The sequence below is a fragment of the Diplotaxodon limnothrissa genome, linkage group LG18 (assembly GCF_057381915.1).
Source record: "Diplotaxodon limnothrissa isolate DT_005_m linkage group LG18, D_limnothrissa_male_GT1.1, whole genome shotgun sequence".
Classification (NCBI taxonomy): domain Eukaryota; kingdom Metazoa; phylum Chordata; class Actinopteri; order Cichliformes; family Cichlidae; genus Diplotaxodon; species Diplotaxodon limnothrissa.
Window position 1 is genome coordinate 8385143 of NC_140613.1, and position 22150 is coordinate 8407292.

The following is a 22150-nucleotide window of genomic DNA, read 5'->3' on the forward strand; positions in this document are numbered from 1 at the left end:
CTTTTTTTAAGCTTTGATACTACCTGTCTGCAATTTCACCTTTCTGGTCTGCCTCTCTGCCACTTATACCCTTCTCCTCTCACTCCCTCTACACTTCTTACGTATTTGCTCTCGCTCTCTCTTCATCGCCTGCCGACGATCTTGACTGGTGCCTTCTCTCACCTTTTTTGTTTTTGCCTTCGGTTTCTTCTCATCCCTGTCTCCCTTCTCACAATTTCTTTCGCACCATTTTTTTCTCCCTTACTTTTAAAACATTTTCTTTAACTTTTTTTTTTGGTTCCTTCCTCCCTTGCTCCTCTTCCTTCGCCTTGTTCTCTTTGCACTCCCCTTACCAGCATTTCATGGATTATTTTCAGACTTTTTCTCCTTCTCTGTCACCTTTCTTTCTCACCATTATTACCTCCTAAATTGCAAGAGGAAACAGACATAGTGTTAGATTTTGGCGTCTTTGCTTGATTATTTGGATGCCTCGAGATAGATTTGAGAGATGACATTGCCTTTCTATCTTTTGAAGTAATTTTCCTTTTTATGGGTTTGTGAAGTTAATGGTTCATAATTTAAGATGCTGAATTTCTTGCGGTTTGAAAATGGCTCATGTTGGTTATGTGAAGTTTTTGTCTCAGAAATTGATTACTGATCATTAATGTGGCAGACAGTTAATTAAAGAAAATGCTTAGATAATCATTTACATTGCCTATCTTGACATTATGATTTCGTGGCAGTGTGTTTGTGTGTGCCAACACACTTGGTGAGCACACTGAGTTAAACTTCAAACTAACTCAGGTTGCCTGCATGGAGAAGATGGTTTGATTAGATTTTACAGCACCTTGCTGCATTATTTTGCATTTTAATAAGGGAAAACCAATTTTCCCCAGGCTACCACAGAGCCTTAAAGTTTCAAATTATGAATTAATATTAATACATTAATATTAATACAGATGCATTAATTAGTAATTAATTCATTACTTAGCCTAATAACCTTATGAGGAGAACTGATTGTGTTTGATATTTCAGACTGTTTGCAAACAAGCTGTTACCTCTAAAGTGTCTGTTACGCTTAGCTTTGATTAGGTGTCTGATTACCTTTCAGATTTCCTTCGCTAATAAGTTCCCAGTCTGATTCAGATTAGAAATGTAGACATTTCGAGGTATCCTACAGGTTCCCAAATTGACCAGGAAGTGAGGGATTAAAGCCTCACACACGATTTGGTGGCTCAGCTAATTAGCAGCCGCTCAGTTTGCTCAGTTTGATCTTGGGATTCGGCTGTGATGGTCAATATAATCTGCCCATGAGCTAGACGGTTTATCCGCAGCTTAAACCCTATCAGTGTCTTCCTGCACAGGGAAATAACTATCAGCTGCCAAAGCCTTTAGTTAATGCATAAATGATAAACAACAAACTGCAGAATGTTTCTGGTGAAACTTTTGACCAGACGTGGGCGTCCCACCAAAAGAGGGGACGTGCTTAACAGTTTGGAAACTGTCTGAAAAGAAGAGACTTCAGTTATAAGACATGACTGCTCAAGATAGCAATACATGTAGGGCATAAAAAATGCTAATGTGCTGTCTTCCAAAGCATTTGGCAACAAATTGGGGGCAGCTGCGGGTCCTGAAACGACCTGAACATGTCTTCGGTATGATTGCCTCTGTATGAGACTCAACTTGGCGCTTTTCAAAGACATGAACAGAGTTTGAATCTCTGAGTTTGTCAGAAGATTGAAAGTCTCATTGAAGTAAATCCAGCAGTCTTCTGTTTGCTACAGCAGATGTTGCCTATATGCAGTCTGGCTTTTTTCCCCCCTTCATCTATAAAAAATCTTTCTCATCTTTCTCATCTCACTCTTGAGCGCAATCTTTTATCTTTTTGTTTATCTATTTTTCTTTGTTGCTCTGTCATGGTTTTTCACGCAGGTGAAGAAGGACTCTGTTGTATCTTGTGTCCTGGACTCTGAGGCGGTGGCCTGGGATCACGAGAAGAAACAGATCCAGCCCTTCCAGGTCCTCACCACCCGTAAGAGAAAGGTATGGACAGAGCGGGATGTAATAGGGAAGAGGAAAGGGAAATAAAATGGCTGTGGTGTCATAAAGGCAGAGAGTAGGAGATAATGAGAGGAGAAAGGAGGAGGAGTGAAAAGGTTGAAGAGAGAAAACAAGACAGAGATAAAGACTTGAAGGTAGAGTAGAGCGAGATAATAGTGTGAAATGATCCGGCAGACTGAGGGTGATGGACGGAGGAAAAGCAGACAGAACGAGGGGGAGACTGATAAGTAGGAGAAGGAAGAGTCAAATGGATCGAGAAGGGTGGTGGTGGTGGCTGAGATTGCAAATGTCAGCAAGGTGTTTATTCAGTTTTGATCAGACTAACGGCCTCTTTCCACTACACCAATCACATTAGAGTGAAACTGCTCTCTTTACTTTCTCTTTGTATGCATGATGCCATCCTTGTAAATTAGGAAAAGAGAAATGAGGAGGAAAAGACAGAGAACATGGTGATGGAAATTGCTGAAAATGATTATCTTGATGACTTTTTCTTTTTCTTTTCTTTTTTTGATACTGTTACTGCCACCATGAAACTATGATTATTTGTAATGACGGTTTGATGCACATACTGGTTGTTTTGCCCTTCTGGCATTCTGTAACATCTCAACTGCTTCAATACCACAAGCACGCTTCCTGAATGAAATATTTCTGCTGAGGAGATGAAACCAGATATGCACTAATTAAACATTATTAATGAGCAGAGAGGAAAGTAATGAGGGTGTGAAAAGAAGAATTAAAGAGAGAAAAATCCTTCAGGTTTAAAGATTGCGGTGTTTTTTTTTTGTAATTTTTTTATTTTTATTTTTTTAGTCGTTGCTGTTTAATTCTTCCATCCAGTCCTTATCAGATCACTCACAGAAGTTTGGAGAACTGAACCTGCAAGTCACACTTTACAAAATTATCTAATCTGACTATTTTATCTATCTAACTAATAATTACCTGAAGGAAATGTTGATGAAGCTGAGTATGTATTTCATCATGAGCTTCTTGTATGTTGGTGACAGATGGATGAAAGTTAGTTGCAGTTGGAATTTGGCACAGATTTAATTTAGTGTCAGTTTGTACTTTAGTACTGACATAAATTGGTAGGTTGATGGGTTACATAGTTAGTTGTTGTAGTCTATGCCTTAAAAAAACCCCATAAATCTTTAAAATCACCATGCTTAGGCTTGGAGGGGGTAATTTAGGCCACGTGGGCAAGTAGGCTTTCAGTACACTGATGTTAATGATCATGATGATCTGTTTAAAACAACAGTAGTTGGCTTGAGAATAAACTTAGGAGGCAAAGTTTGTTTGAAGAGTGTTTCATACTTAAAATAATCAGATGCCTTTATGATCAGCTGTGGTATTGATGTTTTCTTTTCACGTATATAAACACATTTGAACAGTGGTTTTTAAACTTTTTAACCTTATTTTGAGATGACTTAAGAATATTTACTTGGAAAGGTTATATTCATCTGAAATACATAATGACTATTAATGAAGTATCCCAAATAGGCAAACTGTGGCTTGTTATCAGAAGCCATCAGTTGAGTCCCAGTGGAGTTCCAGTTGTTAGTTAAGCGAAGTTTATTATCTTTATCAACGCTGACTGATCAGCCTTTTCTAAGTATGGTAGCACAGCTGAAACCGTTTCTGTTGTGCATCAGCCTCTGTGGGTTCAATTACAGTCCAAAAAAAGAATATTTTTATAAAAGTGGTCAGTGATTTTGTTTTAAGCCTGCCAAAAACCTGAAGATTTCATGCTGCCATGGGTACTGCTCCCTTCTCAAATTCGCACAGTCTAACCAGAATAGAAGGAGAACTGGGAGACCATAATGCACAACTGAGGAAGAGTCTGTAGTCTCAGAAGCCGACACCTCACAGGTCCACAACTGGCAGATTCATTAATGGTAGCCATCTGAGTCAGTCTGTGCCACATTGCACTTCTTGTCATGTCACTGCCATCGCAGAAACCTGGGATTGTTTGAAATCAGGAGTTAAGAATGTGTATTGCTGTGATTGCATGCAAACAAATGCTCCTGAAATCTCCTCTGGAAAGTTGCTTTATTGTGCTACTAGTGGTCAAAAACTGCACAGGAGTACCCTTTTAAATTTTAATGATGCAACCTGATTTCATACATCACTAGTTTGAAACAAGCTAGTATCTAATAAAGAATGGGTTCACAGACAGAGTAATGGATTTGTAAATCGCTTGTGGAGCCTTATCCCCGGAATTCAACATTCCTTGGGTTCCATCAGGGGTGTGCTGGAAACACAGTAATAAGGTTGAGTTGGGAAAGTAGAAACCAGCAGGGGTAAAGAAGGAGTGGAATAAACAGGATGAGGTTCTAGAAAGGTGAGAGTGGGAGAAGGAGAAGCAGAAGAGGTGAGTGAAGTGAGCAGAGGAGCAGGAAGTAATAGGCTGAGAGAGGGCGAACACAACAGGGAGGTGTGACGCTGTTAAGAGGAAGACGGGAAGGCTGGGTGGTTAACTTTCAACACGAACGGGGAGAGAAATCAAAGAGCTCTTTGTAACAAGTCCCAAGGTTGGTTGTAGCGATTTGTGAATAAGATGCGTCTATTTGCATATTTTTGTCAAAGGGAAAAATATTAAAATGTATCCATGTGTGTTGATGTCTCCCTGCAGGATGTGGATGCATCAGAGATCAAAGTCCAAGTGTGTGTGTACGCCTTTGACCTCCTCTACCTCAATGGCGAGGTAAGGCCTAGTGATGATGAAAATGTTTCCCAGAGATCTCTTAAAACACTCCTGTTTTCTTTCTTTAAACCGCTGCGCGTGTTTATTGTTTGTGAGTACCCGCGTGCTCATCGCCCGCCAAGTTGCCAGCATCGTCCCTGAATGCCAATGATGCTGCTTCTGGAGGCCGTAACTACATAATGATTGTAATGCTCATTGTAATTCCGACGGGGTGTGTGTGCGTGTGTGTGGGTAGGTGTGTGTCTGTCTGTCTGAGAGTGTATGTGTTGTGGGTGGTAACTGTGACTGAGTGTGGGATAGAGTATATGTTTCTATCCAAATAAAGCTTAGTTTTTAAGCACATTTCTTAAGACTGCTAAAGAAAATCCTAATTACTGTTTCCATCTTCCGGTGCCATGTGAGTTTTCCCAAGTGGACAGAAACAAAATTATGTAATTAAAAGACCAATACTGTCTTCTTAAGTTGTGCCATTTCATTGCTACTTCCTCCTAATATGGCATTTATGCAAATGTGATGAATTATTTTTTCTCTGTATATGCATACTTTGTCTTCTTTATGGCTGTTGCCCTTTATTTATTAATTTCTTTTTTCTTTATCTCTCTCCTCGATTAATTGGAAACATCCAATTGCCTTTGCCCTATAGTCCTTGTCATTGCTAACACTGTTGTTGTCCTGGGAGGGTTTTTTAATGCTATTCACACCAGCTACCTCCCCTGCTAAGGCCTGACCAACCAGCAAGAGCTATTAGTCAGCAGTCGCCACCACACAGGACACCAAGGTCATGTCCTTGGTGCTATTTTTTAAATTATTTATCTACTTTAGGGACCTAATATTACACATACACTGCATATGCTCATTTTGTTGGGTTCATATTTTTAAGGCAAGAATATAAAAGGAGGGAAAATAAATAAATTTGTGGTTTTAACGCACTGGGGTAAACGGATTTGTATGACTCATACAAAGCTTTCTATGAGCACTGGCTGGCAGCTGTACAGCAAACTACTAGTTCAAGTCCAGCTTCATCTGTCTCATTATCCTTTGAGATTTCTCTCCTTTGGTGGATTTGAACTTGCTCTTTTTATAAATAGGTCTTGATTCCATGTAGTGACACAAGTCCTCCTGAGTTTGAACACAAAATACTTCCCAAACTTCAATTTATCACTGGCAACACAGCCTCCATAACTCTTGTGCAGAAAGGAGACAGAAGAACGGCACAGAGAATGGGGGGAAAAAAATAAACTTTGTAAAGAGTCACAGAAATTCTCTCTTTAGATAAATGTAGATAATTTTGTAGATATGGCAGATTGGCAGAGGTCAAGGAGCTGTTGACAACTAGGCTAGAACTTCTCGCAATAATGGATATGAATTAATATGTTGTTTATTTACAGATGGGTATGTTCACTCTTACTGTAAAACATTAAAACATTTACAACCCTGTGGGGCACTGCAGGCATGGCACTTAGAATTTGAAAAGTAAAAAAAAAAATAACTGTAATAATCTACGATTTGCTGATGAATTGTGTTGACTTGCATTTAAGTAAAATTCAAGAATGTTGGAGGGCTTGAACTTTTTTCACCTTCTGAAATTGGGCATGCTAGAAAAAGTTTGAGAACCCCTGGTGTACATGATGAAATGATAGTGAATGTAGCACCAAACTTGGCCCTTTAAAGTCTTCTCCCCCCTCGTGTTCGCTGCTATATACTGCTATATATTCTTGCAAAATACCAGGTGCATGTCCAACAACCTCTATGCCAGAGCACACTTCAGCTTTGTATTAATGCATGTCACCATGTGACAATATGCCAAAGTCCTATTTCAGAGCAATGACACGTATAAAGACAAGAGCATCATTAAGGATTGGCATTGCCTAGCTGTTGTGCCAAGCTACTGTCAGAGTGTATAAATCCATGTGCTGCCAACTACAGGCAATTGACACATGTCAAATGACAATATAGATGTAAAATTTACCTCAATTATAATCAAAAAGTCAAAAGTAGACATAATGTGAAGATGTTTAAAAAAATGTAATTCCAGTCAAAATCTGAACTCCTAAGGGTATCAGCTTCCCACAAGCTTTTGGGGTTTCTGGTCAGACAGAAATTGCAGCAGCATTTCAGTGCTGCGACTAAGCTGAATAAAATGAAGCATAAAAAAAAAACCTTGCAGTGTCATCATTAATTGATGAAACCTGCATCTGTTGACCTTTAATGTATTGTCCTCTTGTCAATGCTGTATGTGGGTGCTTTGCTGCTTTAGCCAAGTGTTGGCTGACTTGTGATATTTAGGAGAATATGTGGCCTTTTCAGTTATTTTTAACGGATAAATTAAACTCTAGTAGATGGTTAGAATCATCCTCACAAAGAACGTGTGGAACGAAAGGTTGGCTGTGCCGTAGCGTAGCTTGCACCAAACTCGTTACGTGTCTCTACCTAGAAATGTTGTGAACCAACTTTTGTAAAACAAAATGTAAAATGTAATAGGCTGTAATTATTTTGTTAATGCAAAAGCAGCAGCCTTTTGGTCTGCCAGTATGACATTTCCTTGTTTTCAGAGCTCCACCAATCTGTGCGTAGACGGTTCTGTTTTCTGAGTTGCAGTAATTTCAGTAAAAGCAGTGATTTTCAAATAAAGCTCACACCTGTCACCTCACAGTTTTTTGTTTTTTTTTGTCAGTCAAATGAATTAAAATAAAAGTTCAGTATCAGTGAAATTCCCCCCGACAAAATATAGTTGTTCAACTTCACTCCACATTTTCCCCTCCCGCAGCCCGCTGGCAGCGGCCCTCCAGTTCCCTTACAGGTTGAGGAAAAATTGCAGTAAGCCTCTGTTTATCTCGTACAAGCTTCAATCGCCATTGATTGTGGAAAAGTATATATATGTAAGTGCAAAAGAAAGTCAATACTGTAGCATAGAACAATCACCGAAGGTTTAATTGCAGAACGTTGCAGGCTGCTTCGGCCTCATTATCTGCATACATTTCGAGTAAGGGTATAAATCGTGCATATGACTGCATGTTCTGCAGATTTAAAGCTGCTCGTGTGTGTGGCTGTGCGTGCACATGTATACGTGTGGGTGTTTGTATGTGTGCCCAAAGCTGCCGTGGCTGTGTGTCTGTGAGTATACTCTGAGACTGTGTGTTTGTGTATGAGTGGGTAGATGGTTGAGATGGCATTTCATCCTTGTCATCGCAAGGCTCCGAGCTATAGAGAGAAAATGGTTGTAATGATACAGTTTTGCCATTTGTAATTGTGTATGTGTTTCTGTGTGTGTTGTGTTTAGTCCCTGGTGCGACAGCCATTGTGTCGGCGTCGGGCTCTACTGAGAGAAAGCTTCTCAGAGGTGGAGGGAGAGTTTGTGTTTGCCCGATCCATCGACTCCGACAACACCGACACCATCGCCGAGTTCCTGGAGCAATCTGTCCGAGGTGTGTGTGTGTGTGTGTGCGTATGCGTGCCGGTTAGATGGAGACAGGCTTTCTTACTTGTTTTCCTTCCTGCTGTCTCTTTGTGTCTCATAACTTTTTTGTGTGTGCACCGACTGTGTACTTTTTTTCCTCGCCTGCTGTCCCTGTGCATCTTGAACCTTTTTGTGTGTGTGGGTGTGCTGTGCGAGAGATTCATTTCATTTGTGATTTTGTGCGAGGGCTTTGTGTGTAGTAGTCGTCCTTTCCCTGCATGCCGTCCCTTTGTTTGGCGTGTGTGTTTGTTGTGTTGTGTGTTTGCATAAGAGAGACAGGACTTGTTAGTTGTGTAATTGAATTTTCTTGTGTTGTGTCTGTCTGGCTCTGTTTATGAGGAAGCACATAGAGCTGTGTTTCCCGTGCGTCTCTTTGAGTTATACGCCAGTGTCCTTGTCCACTGGCTGTCTTTGTGTCCTCAACCTGCTTTTGTTTTGTGTATTTCAAAAGAAAACAAAGACCTTTTATGTATCTGAAAGATAATCTCTTAATTTCCTTTCTGCGTAGCAGGACTCGTGAGTTGGAGTATTAATCTGTTTGTGTGTTTAGACTCCTGCGAGGGCCTCATGGTGAAGACTCTAGAGAAGGATGCCACCTATGAAATTGCCAAGCGCTCTCATAATTGGCTCAAGGTGTGTGTTTATGTGTGGTCATGCGCTTCAGTTTTGTTACCCATTAATCATTTACATTCACGTTACACACACACTGCCTAACAACGTGGATGTGCACTTACCCTATCATAAAGTTATGACACAAACACACATATATAGAGTGACTATAGAAAGACCATTATTTGCTTCATGGTATGCTTGGAAAGCCCCAACATTTGCCAAGTAAAATGCCAAATCGTACTTGATTTAAAGGTAAAGCCTTCAAGGTCATCTTATCTTGCACTCCCCGGAAGTCCCGTTCTTACCCTGAACCGCAGACAAGCCCAAAACAAACAACTTTCACAACTTCTTTGTCAAACTGACATGACTTTCAGTCGTTGGATCAGTAATGGCGATGAGAGCTAAGACTCTGGCTACAACCCAAGCAATTTTTAAAGGTTTCCACTTGAGGAATCTGCAGTTTTTCAAGCCCACAGGTAATATGTCAGATGTAGAGTACAATCAGAAGCTTGCTGATTTGATATTTGCTGTTTATTTTTGTTTTGTTTATTTGCTTATGCCATCGTGAAGCAGCCATCATCTGTCTTTCTATAATTCAAAAGAATCGCTGCTCAAACTGGAAACACAATGATCACCTAATTGGTCTTCATCCAAAAACAATTATCTTCTAATGAGTCCAAGTTGTGCTCAAGATCACTTTTGCCATTTTACAGGCACTTTCCTCACATAACCTTCATGCACACGATTTACACTTTTACCAAATTCTTACTCCTGATCTTTTTAACAATATTTAATAAAGCTAACATAGCTTGATTCTGTTGGATTTTTCATATTCAACAAACTTACAGAAATGCCAAATTATTTATTAGCACATGTTGCATACAGATGGAGATGAGCATGATCATAGATGAGGTGATCATGTTGGTTGAGACCTTAATATTACTAATTATACTTTTACTATTATACTAATACCAATAATGACCAATTCCATGAGGTGCTAATGAGGAAAATGAATTACTATGTCACTGATTTATAAGTTTGATATTCACATGGATGTGGACTGTGACTTCATCTCTAATGGTGAGATTTTCAATGCCTAGCTCTGTTCAAGTGAAAAGATTAATCAGAAACATGAACTTTGCAGCAGCATCTGTAAGCACTCAGCATACCTAGACAGCCTTCGCTCACCAGATTTGCCTTCTTGAGACCTTTTTGAGACTTCCTTTTCTCCAAAATGATGGTCAAGTTTAACGAGCGCCATTTTTTCACACTGGAGAAGTTCCAGTATACGTCATAGAAGCGCAAGAACAAGGGGAGGGAACGGGACTGAAAGAGGGTGATCTCAAAATGCCTTTAACACCAAAGGTGTGCAGAGGTGCACGATGAGACAGCCTTGAAGGGAATATCTGCCGAGTCGAAATAACGTTTTCGATTTTCAGCATCAAAGTCTAGGATTTTTTTTATCCGTACCTGGTATTCTAATTACAGACATTTTTTTTTTCTCAGGTTTCTGCTCAGAAATATAAACACAGATAAGTGTAACAGATTTTGAATTTGGGGGGGTTTTTTTGCACACCAAAGTTGATTACACTGTTGTTTAAAACGGTTTCATCCTAACTGAGTTTGAATTTCTGGAGGACATTTTTAAACTATCAGGTTTTCAACTAATTCACGCAGCATTCAAAAACTGTGACGGTTCATACACTATAATATATATATTTTTAAATTGCAGACATTTAAAGTCGCACATTTTATTTGCCTGTGTTGAACAATGACCAAAACCTGGGGTGATTTATACATGAATGTATTTCTCGCTTGCTGTTATCCTCCCCCAGTTGAAGAAGGACTACTTGGAGGGAGTTGGAGACACAGTGGACCTGTGTGTGATTGGGGCCTATCTGGGGAAAGGAAAAAGGACAGGCACCTATGGGGGCTTCCTGCTGGCTTGTTACGATGAAGAAAATGAAGAGTTCCAGTCCGTCTGCAAGGTGTGTGTGTGTTTTTTGTCTTATGTCTATGTAAAAAAAAAACATAGGCATCCTGTAAGGAATATCTTCGCTCTATAAACATCTTTGAATGGCCTTGCATTCCTGGTGTTCCACATTAAACGTCTCCAGAGACACTATTTTAATATTTTCATCCAGAACAAGTGTGTCAACATTTCCAGGCAGCTGTTGAGTCCTTCAACTCAAAATGTTAATCAGTGTAATTAAATTTTGACCTGTGGCTTTTGATGCATGTAAACGTGTGATGTGTGGGAGGATAGTGAGAAAAGGTCTTTAATAGTGCAGCTAATTTTCTGCTTAAAGATAATTAATTTTGACATATTTTATTGTTTGTCTTCTGTGCAATGCATATTTCACATCTTTGTATTAAGGTGCTCTAGAGTGTGGAGTGTTAATTAAGTGCGAAGGTTTTTCTGTGTCTATGTGTGCTGCTTTTGCCTCTTATGTGTGTGGGAGCTGTGTTTTTGAGTCTGTTTCGTGCTTTGAACTGTCGTGCTTCCCCTCAAATCCGAGTTAGAGGAAAATCGTTGTGTCCACAAGTGTGGAGGTGTGACTGGATGCATCTTGGAATAAGGTGTAAGCATATATTGGAACATGCGTGACCACTTCAGTGTGTGTATTTGTACGTGTGTGAGATAATGACAGTGTGAACAAGTCAGAGTATCACTCCAGCACAGAGCATAAATTCAGCCTCTCCTCTGTCCTCCTAAAACCTTTCATCTCCATTTTTTTTTCGTCTCTATAACTTTTATGTCTTTATCCGGAGAAAAGGGATTTAGAGAGCAGCGAACACGCACACACTCTTTCTACAACATCTACTTACACACATTCACACCTGGGAGCTCATTGGTACAACCGCAGCGTTTACGCTTTTGGCCCATGAGATGCTCCAGTGGAGCCGATGGAGGTTAAAGCGACCGTTAAAGAGCCACGTTAACTTTTCGGGCAATGCTGGTAGTTTTCTCTTTTTCAAGCTTTTTCATCTGTAAATGGAGTTCATATTTGAGGTCACTATCCTGAGTAAGTACAGCCAGGCAGATGTACAGTGGGGGAAATAATTGTTTGATCCACTGCTAAATTTGTAAGTTTGCTCACTTAAAAAGAAATGAACAGTTTGTGATGTTTGTAGTTGTTTCATTTTAATGGGGCGAGAACATCAACCAAAAATCCAGAAAAAAAACACGTAAAGGTTATAAATTGATTTGCATGTCAGTGAGTAAAATAGGTATTTTGTCCCCAAGCAAAACATGATTTAGTACTTGGTGTTTGCCAGTGAAAATCTAATTGATTCAGAGAAGGCGAGGGAGGAAGTGCTGTGGTCAGATGAAACCAAAATCAAACTCTGCCGTATTTGGAAGAAGAGAAATGCTGAGTACGGTCCTGAGTATGAAGATTGTCCTCACAGACAGGCACGGAGGTGGAAATGTTATGCTTTGGGGCTGTTTTTCTGATAAGGGTACTGGACGGAGCCATGAAAATCTTGGCTGAGAACATCTTTACTTTACCCAGAACACTTTAATGGGTTGTGTAACAATGACCGGCATATCGCTTAACATATTGCTAAGGCAGCAAAGGAAGAAGAAGCACATTAAAGTCATGGAGTGACCTCTGCAAACCTCAATCCTATAGAGAATCTGTGGACAGAGCTGAGGCTTTGATTTGCCAAGCGACAGCCAAGAAGCCTAAAACATTTATAGACTTTCTATAAAGAAGAAAGGGCCAAAATCCCTCCACAGATGTGTGTAAACCCACTGACTAACTGCAAGAAACAGCTTCCTCGCTGTGCTTTCCAACAAGGTTTTTTCCAAAAAGTACTGTTTAGTTTGGGAATCAAATGCTTATTTGAGTCAGTGATGTGCAAATCAATTTATAACTTTTATGTAATGGGTTTCATTTTCTAGATTTTTGGTTGGTGGTCTCTCTATTTATTAAAATGAAACTACCATAAAAATTAAAGACCATTCATTTCTTTGTAAATTGAACAGTTCCAAATTCGGCAGTGGGTGAAATAATTATTTCCCAAGCTGTGGATAACAAAAGATGGAGTGAAAATTGTAGAAGAAGTCTGGTTTTTAGCTCTTCATTGATTTTTCTATCTTTTCTTTTGCTCGTGTTGATTTTATTTGTAGTGCTTGAAAATGTTTGCATGTTCTCCCCGTGTTTGCGTGGGTTCTCTCCGGGTACTCCGGCTTCCTCCCACCGTCCAAAGACATGCAGCTTGTGGGGATAGGTTAATTGATTAATCCAAATTGTCACTAGGTGTGAATGTGCGAGTGAATGTGAGTGTGAATGGTTGTCTGTCCCTGTGTGTTAGCCCTGCGACAGACTGGCGACCTGTCCAGGGTGTACCCCGCCTTTCGCCCTATGACAGCTGGGATAGGCTCCAGCGCCCCCCGCGACCCTGAAAAGGATAAGCGGAAGCGAATGGATGGATGGATGGATGGATGCTTGAAAATCCTTCATTTTTAGGAGAATTTTTCAGTACATTGTCAGTAATTCCTTGTTTTAGTTTTCCAGTTCAAAGATCCAAATGTCAAAAATGCTGAATGAGCCACAGAGGTGACAGGTTTACAACTATCCTGTCAGCTTGGCCTGCAGCGTCCAGTCTTGCTCATATGTTTTAATCCTCCCAACTCTTACTCTCACTTGTCCAGAGTTTGGCTAATTTCAGATCAGATAAAATCTCCAACTGTGTATTGCACTTGCCCCCGTTTTATTTGAGCTCATTTATGTGAAGAACAAACAATTACATCTATAGCTTCTCTTCTCAGAAGGACAGGTACAACACACACACATCATGCCCTTGTGTGTCCTGGCTGAAGAAACCTGTATTCACACCTTTGACCTGTGATGACATGCGTTCGTATAGCCCCTCTCGTCAATCATCCCTCAGTTCAATAGCTGCTCTTCACCAAGCCAAGCTGCGGGGCGGCGGAACCTTGTGTTGGACCTCGTTCCTCTCCTTCAGGGAACAGAAGATACAAAAGTAACTGTCTGTTCCCTTTCAGCTGATTCACTCCGTACAACACATATAGTATGGGACATATATACATGCCCTGCAGAGCAGCTACTGAACTGGAGTTGGAGCACCAGCATCTTAAGGACAACATGAGCTGTAATGTACAAATGATAAAACCAAACAAAAGTGTGCGGTGATGCCCAACTAGCTGCAGCACAAATATCACCTACAGTTACAGCTTTAAAAAGAGCCTAGGAGTTTGCCCTGGTGGAATGAGCTCCTATACCCTGGGGCGAAGCGAGACCCTTGGTGCTGTATGCCGGTGAGAGAGCTTCTGTAATCCAGTGGGACAGCCTCTGTTTACACAGAGCTCTACCTCTGGCTAGATACGCAAAGCATGAGCTCGATGAATCCAGCTGTGACGCGGAGAATCTGTTGTGCTTAGACAGCAGTGTTGCAGGGCCACCGGCACCATGATAAGCAGCCAGGGACGGCTCCATGTATCGTCCATAGTGACCGTGATGATCACTGTTGTGCATAGAGAAACAGCGTCTCAGAGGACAGGAGCGAACAGTAGATTTCTGCTTTCCTTGCTTCTGTTTAGCATCCATACCAAAACGCAAAGCAAAGCACTGCACAGGAAGACTCTAAATTGGCGCCTTGCGGGCAAACTACACACCAACTGTGCGGTGGAAGCTAACACCAACAGGGTTAGTTAAACTAACTTAAAGCAGTCAGACAACAGAGATAACTAGGAGTAGATAGTTATCCCAACTCAGTAGAAATGTTTTTAGCGAGATGACGAGGATAAGAACTGAGGGATGACTGTGATGACATGGGGTATATGTGTAGGCGGGGCGTGATGTCCCATACAATATGTGCTGTACTGACTAAATTCTCTGACATGCAACTTGGCAGTTACACTTTGTGCTTTTCTAAAGTCATGTTGGAGCATCACCTCCTCCATGCACAGTAACTTTAAAAATATTTTTAAAAAATACACGGGGACAGTCTTCAAAAGCCAGAGCCAAAAACTGTATAACTAAGTTGCAAGCTGACTGACTGATGTTTTGGCACTTATTGGGCTACTTGTTATATATCAGGCTTGGAAACATTTTGGACTTTGTAGGCAGTGTCATTCATTTTCCATTTTTATTCATGTTGACACATAAAACATGGGAAAGAAAGATGTAAGTGTTGCTGACACTCTCACAGACGTAAAGGCTTAACAAAGCCAATGTTTTCTGGACAGATGCCTTTTTTTCATTAACAGTAAATTTCAGCAAAAGTTCTCAAAGACGAAGGGCGTCATTTAAACCATGTTTACAGAGGAGGCCCTTCAGTTGACTGAGGCAGTCAGGCATTACTTTAGGTCACCTGTGTTTACAGGGTCTTTAGAAAGTCTTAAAATGACTTTAACAAGTAATCAAAAGGCCTAAAGATTATTAAACTGTCTTAAATTTTTTAGGTCACCATGAGAATTTTCACAACTCAGTGGCACTATTCTTGCCTCAAGGACACATTAGATCACATATAGCTGCATTGTTGACTTATTTTTAGGCTCTACTTCAGAAGGAAAGTACCAAATCAATCAAATGACTCATTTAACTGTCTTTGGTGAACAAATGCATTGATATCAGCCTAACCAACGCCAAGAGAAGTGGGGGTATTGCCAGTGGTGCAGCACCTCCAATTGCAAAAGGAAAACTGGGGGTAAAATAAATTAAATTAAATAAACAAAAGTACCTTTTGTTTCCCCCTTATAAAAGCATCATGGTTAAATGACGTTACTGGACATCCCTAGAAGTGGTGCATTTTTCAAAATTAGCTATCAGCCAGTACCTCTCACTAGCTAAATGTCCTCATCGACATTTATTGCCTAAACTTCTGAGCACCAAGTCACATTTAGAGTATTATAACCTGCACCCAGATGAAGGTCAGACTTTGGCTTATGAGCTGCCGCTGTGCAGTTTAACATTGTAATCAAGCAGTAATTTCACAGTTCTGCCTTTGTTACCAAAAGGGTACTTATAAATTTGGCTCCATATTTTGATAGGTTTTGGTCAGCAGTGCACAAATAGTTTTATTGTATGTCTTCACTGCTTCGTCTTAACAAACCTCATAGTATGACTGATGTGTGTGTCCGTCGTGTGCAGTTTACTTAGTGTTCTGTTGTGTGCAAGCCACTGTATTTTTTCTCGGCTGTTCTGAGCGGTTCAGTTCAGTTTTGGGTGTTTTGCAGGACTGATAACCTTTGTAACACACTACAGCACCCCCACCTTCAAGGCCCTTCCCACGGCTCTAAGCGAAGTGTCTGACTGTAAAACAGTCTTAACATTTTTCCTGATTTCTTTTTCCACTCATTTGCAACTTCTTTAAAGGGCATTTAGCTTTCAAAGGCTTTTTGTTGTTTAAGATGACCAACTTTAACTGTGGTTAAGCTAGACTTGTAGTCAAGACCGCCTAAACCAAGAGGGCATCGGTCTCGAGACATCCAACTCTAGGCTAAGCTGATAGTTCGCTTTGAATGTTTGGGCTTAATTGAAACGTATTATTAGATGGGTCTGAAAGTCATGTAACGTGTTGAACTTGCATTTCAGTTTGAGCAGCACTCAACTCCTGCAGTTGTTTTTGTACAATGAAAGAAAAAAAATACTTCAGATCATGTTTCCTGTCTAAACGTCTCACGTGGACAGCTATGTTCAGTAAAGTTGGAGTGTACATACTTTTTCACATGTGTACGAGATGAGTGAGCACATGGAAACACGCCGTTAATCTTTTCTGCAGTTGTCAGTGTGTGCCATGTGACTGCAGCATCCACTTCTCCTGTGTGCTGCACTCATCTTCCTTTTGCTCTCCAGTGTCAGCTAAACAACAAAGGAATAAATGTTTTGTCTTTGACATTGTACACTTCAGTAACCTTCTCTGTAGCCGAAAGCAGAATCTAAACCACATTTCCATCTCCCAAATGTAATTTCACCTGTATGTCCTGTGAAGTGTCCTTGAGTGAGCAGCAGATTTGGGAGCAGTGCTGCTGCTGTGGACACACAGTTCACACAGGCTGCTGTCACAGAGAAGAAAAGGGACACTAATGAAATGGAAGGTGACAGCTGAGAGATACATTTAGCTATTTACAGTCATTTAAATGATTAAAACAAGTGCTTGTAAAGTAATTGTGCACAATGAGAAACCAGCACTTATACACAGTTAAGACTGACTCAGTGGTAATTTGTTAATGACCAGTACTGAAATACTGTAGTATTGAGGAAAACAAGATCTAAATATCAGTCTTCTCCACTTTATGTCGACAGTTTATTAATGTAGCCTTTAATCTGCTAGGTTTTTCTAACAAATACTGGTAGTTATGTCAACACGCATCTCATTAAATGATTGTTTGTTGAGTCTGTCTCTGTGAGCCCATTAAAATACCTTAGAAGTGTATTTACAGTTTGCAGTCTTTGGCAGGAGCTTGATATTAGGCAGGCAGGAATGACTCAGAGCAGCAAGCTGAGAGGTTTTCGTCAAAATAGAAAAATAAGAAAGCGTATTGGAAAAGAAAAGTGCTGCCAAACAAATAGGACCTGAGCCACACAACCTTTTCTCCACCATGAAGAAATTGAAAACACACACACACACACACACACACACACACACACACACACACACACACACACACACACACCTCACAAACGCAAAATTCCCACATACGGGAGAAAGAAAATAGGCATGCAGAGCGTGCAAGAGACGAGGACATTGACGCACAGCTGTCAATGTTTAGTTTTGGATCCATTTTTATTAGTTTCAGTGTTTGTTTGTTACTAAAAGTAATATTAGGGCTAGTTGTCAGGGGCAGGATTTAGACCATGTATTAAAAATACAAACATTTTGTAAAAGCATTTGACATACAGTCGGTCTCAATGAACCGATGCCTCCTCGGGCATGTTTGGCAAGGCGAAAACTAAATAAAACCCATAGATTTCCATCTATTAACTCTGAGCTATTCAGTCCATCACAGGGCAAATGTGGATACAACCACATGTACCCACATTCTCACAGATGGTCACATAAGATATATTAACTTTCCAAGCATGGCTTTGTGGGAGGAAACCACAGGGAACCCATTCAGCCACAGTGAGCGCTCCATACTCCCCTCAATTGGATGGGGCATTCCCAAGCAGTCGTTTGAATCAGGAATTTTCTTGCTGTGACCGTGCTAAGTGCTTGTCCATGTTGCTGCTCATGTACTTCATTTCCACCTAAGTCAAGATATTTTTTTAATCTTCTTTGGTTTTTGTCATGTTTTAATTAAATATATTTTTTAAATTTGCAACATAGTGAGTCAGTGGGCTTGCAATGAAGCTCACAGTGATCTCCCTGTGTTTTGAGTTATAAAACCAAGAATTAAATCATCAAATTAAGAGTGTTTGCATAATGTAGTGGTTTAAATATTTATCTAACAAACAAATCCCTCTGTGGCTGTGACAGGAAGGGCATCCAGCATAACAATCGGGCAAATCAAACATGTGGACCTGGCTGTGGTCATCAAGAAAAGGAAGCTCAGCCCAGAACTACCAAAATATAATAATTAATTTTGCTTCGTTGTTGTTGTTGTGTTAAAAAATGTGAATGTTTGTGAGCATTGCTGTTTGCTTTTGTTAACTTGCGCACAAACCCTTGTATTGATTGGATTAAGCTGCTGGGAGACTCTGATTATCCACAAAACAGACTAGTTGTACAGTAATTAGCTTACCTCTACTTCATGTGGAACAGGTGCTCTTAAAAATACATTGCAGTCGGCTTGGTAGAAGACTTGGCCAGCACAGATAACAAATGCATGAACACATGCTTGGATTAACCTCCAAATCTTCTTGAATGCTATAAAACACACAGTGAAGCCTATCATGGAGATCTGCAGAATACATGCAGATCTGTAAGCTGGGAAATCCTATATTTGCATGACACACCAGCCTGTTTTCCTCCCCCCTTATTCATTGGGTGATTCTTGTGCCTCAGCAGGCTCAGGTCTTTTGAGAGGTGACATGTTGCTTAATGTGAAGTAGGCAGACAAGATGCTCGTGGTGTAGGGAGGGATTTTCTTGCTGTTCTCTGTTTTGCAGCGTGCTGCCAAATGTCTGCTGCCTCATGTCTGCTGCCTCACACACATCTAAGACGGTGTGTGTGTGTGTGTGTGTGTGTGTGTGTGTGTGTGTGTGTGTGTGTGTGTGTGTGTATAGATGTGTGCGTGCCTCTTATCTCCTTTCGTCTCTTCCAGATCGGGACAGGCTTCAAGGATGAAGATCTGGAGCAGCATTACAAGTTCTTAAAGGTAAAGTGTCACAGCAAGGCTGTTGCACTTACTCTTTAAACAGCCACACTGTTGTTTCCTTACATTGATGTCTTGATTTTTTTTCTTTCTTCCTCTTTTTTAAATCGCAAATGTACAGGAGCCAAATATTTAACTGTAGACTCAACAAGATTAGCTTTGTGTGATTTCAAAACAATCTTTATTTGTCTTATACTGGGCCTTGGTACAGTCTTTTCAAATTGGCTTTTTTAGTGCTTCCTTGAAGCTAGCTTTGCTCTGATAGACTGTCCCTCGCAAACATAAGGTTTGAATGGCCGGCTTCTCCACTCAAAGCCAGAGCTGTGTGCCTGAGGAGACCATACGAAGTATATATATATCCCATCTAACAGACTTCATTCAGAGATAACAGATGACAGTACTGTGTAAAGACATCTGAAGCTTCAGCTTTAGGATTACTTGAATTCATTGTTTGATAAGTACTTACTTGATGGTAACATAAACACAGACGCAGTGAATTTTAGATCAAAACCACAATGAGGTATTTGGGGGGTTGAAGCCGTGAAATTCCACAACTATACATTCATAGATTATATTCTCTGTTCATTCAGTCTCTTCAGATATGAACCAAGATTTTAGTATCAAAATAATAGGACCAGTGTGCAGATAAACTCCTAAGTTACAACTTCATTTTGTAAACAGCACCTCGAGGATACCTTTAATTATCCAAAAGGAGAAAAGTAACAGGAATAAGCTCAGGGATTACAGATGTTTTCTACCCTCTAGGCTTATACACGTGTTACATCTTACCTAAAATAAGTTGCACGTGCCTTTCAGAGGTGTTCATTTGGTGTGTTTAGGAAATGCTGGGCTGGCACCAGGAATCACTTCTGTTTTACCAATGAAATAAAATGTGTTTAGTGAAACTGTGTTGGCGTGCTCTGAAGCTGGTTAATGAATTTCTTTTTCAATTTATATTTGAAGAGGTTTGCTCCAGAGCAGCAGAGCAGCAGAAGCATTTGAAGAAACTTGACAACTGCTCTCTGAAAATGATAGCCGTTACGAGAGTGTGAATTCATTTTTGTATTCTGCTGGCTTTATCAGCTAAATTTATTACTTCTTTTACAGGAATAAAAGAGACGGGGTTTTTAAAATACAGTCATCTATTTATAAAACAACGTAATCGTTATTTAATACAGACTGAGCAAACCTGGTGAACACCGTGGGTTTTTTTAAAACATCTCTTTTAGAGATTAAGGGGTTGAATTTGGTGTAACAAACTGCTGCACAGTGTAGAATCACTACAGTGAAGCAGTGATTTAGAAGGTGGTGTAACCTTTTTTCTTTTCTTTTTTTTCTTTGTGAGACCAATAGAGCCTGCACTGTGCTGCTTTGTAATGAAAGTGATGGATGGTGAATTAAGGAAGGCCAGTGGTGTGGCCGTGTTGCTTTAGTTGCAGCAGTGCTACAAGCCGAAGGGACTCGAGACGGGGAGACGATTGGCTCGGTTCACAATCCCCTGGGTGGCGAGTTGCTGTGCTGTAACACCGGGAGCTGCTCCCCCCATTTTTCAGTCTAATCTTTATTCTGATGCTTGAAAATGATTAAGGGTAGTAGACGTTAGAGGCTGACTGATAGTGGAGTTTTGGGGGCCTGATGCAGAATCACGTTCGTTATAGATTTTAAGCAAAAGTACAATTTGACATTCAAATAAACTCTCCCAGAAATGATTTGGGAATGAGTTGGCACTTTTGAAGGAAAGATGCATTTTGTAACAAATGGCTAAATGAGACTCCAGAACTTTGGTGTCATTGATCTGAACAAAGCAGCTAAGCAGTGGTGACACTCACATTCAGTTGTTCGTAGCTTATTATTAACTGAAAATTACATTTAGGCTTCAAAAATCATAGAAGTGGTGTCAATTTGTGAGGAACAAACTACGTAAGTACCATGAACTTTTATTTTCTACATATTTTCTACATTAATCCAAAATGGTAGTGGGCAGTAAAGCCCAATTATATCATGAGATTTTGAAAATTTGCAAAAACCATATTTATGACAATAGAGGGGAAAGAATTTAACATTTCTTTGGTGATCTTAGCTCGCAGGCAGCAGCTTTTATGTGCAAACAAAATGAAGGGCATTTTCCATCCTCCTTTTCCATTGAGTTACTGTCATTGATGACGGACTACCTAATTTGAAGTGTAGCGTTCACAGCATTAATGTAGCAGTGAGACAGCCTTATATCCACTGACATGGCATAAGTCAACTGTAAGTACAATTGTAGTCTCGACAGTGTTTTCTCCAGAAGTTTTAAGTAAAAAAAAAAAAAAAAAAAAAAGAACAATGCAACTGCTTAACACAGTTTAACCGGAAAAGCAACTTAACCTTGTAATTCCACAGGAGCCTGCACAATATGATCACATAATAAAGTATAAATCTAAAAATAATTTTTACCCAGGGTGTTTTAACTTGGGTTTATTTGAGCTGTTTAACCAGTTGCTTAAAGTCCTGCGTTACCGCTGTGTAACCGCATTAGTAATTTCCATCCACCATTGGCTCTTCTTGCCATATAGAGTGCAAGGAGTGAGTGCTCAAGCGATGCTCAGGTGAGTGAATGTTTACTTTTGCGTCACTGCTCATATTTCGCTTTACCTGCCTTCGTAGCCTTGTAGTAGTCGGTGGTGTTTTTGCCTCAAGTGGTGAAACAAGTTCACTGTTCCCATTGTTAGCAGCAACATTTTTCTTGCATATTGCGTTATCATGTTATATTGGATGTCATTGAAGAAACTCCCTTTTTAAGTACTAAAATGACACTGCTCTCGCTCTCAGACATGCCTGGACTTTGTTGTCATCGTCGTGTGTTGCGTCACTTTATCATTTTATGTCATTATCATGATGTGACAGGTTTTTTTAACAAGTTAAAAGTATATTCATGGATAGTGTGATTCTGGCATAGGGTGGAGTCCTAACTCACAGGATGGCCTGCAAAAAACATTCCTGTAGCACTCTTTTTTTTATCATTATTAATATCACGCATTCTTTGTGTTTTTCTTGTTTAATAATACTTGGA

The 22150-nt window shown here is 40.1% G+C and overlaps 1 protein-coding gene across 1 annotated transcript in view; it reads left to right on the forward strand.

Moving 5' to 3' along the window:
- Window positions 1-22150, forward strand: part of lig1 (ligase I, DNA, ATP-dependent) — a 64510-nt gene that overhangs the window by 35772 nt on the left and 6588 nt on the right. The window contains exons 19-24 of the mRNA XM_085377785.1: window positions 1912-2022; window positions 4670-4741; window positions 8022-8166; window positions 8749-8831; window positions 10646-10798; window positions 19048-19101. Of these exons, the coding sequence (XP_085233911.1) occupies window positions 1912-2022; window positions 4670-4741; window positions 8022-8166; window positions 8749-8831; window positions 10646-10798; window positions 19048-19101 (618 nt within the window). The remainder of the gene's footprint in view (window positions 1-1911; window positions 2023-4669; window positions 4742-8021; window positions 8167-8748; window positions 8832-10645; window positions 10799-19047; window positions 19102-22150) is intronic.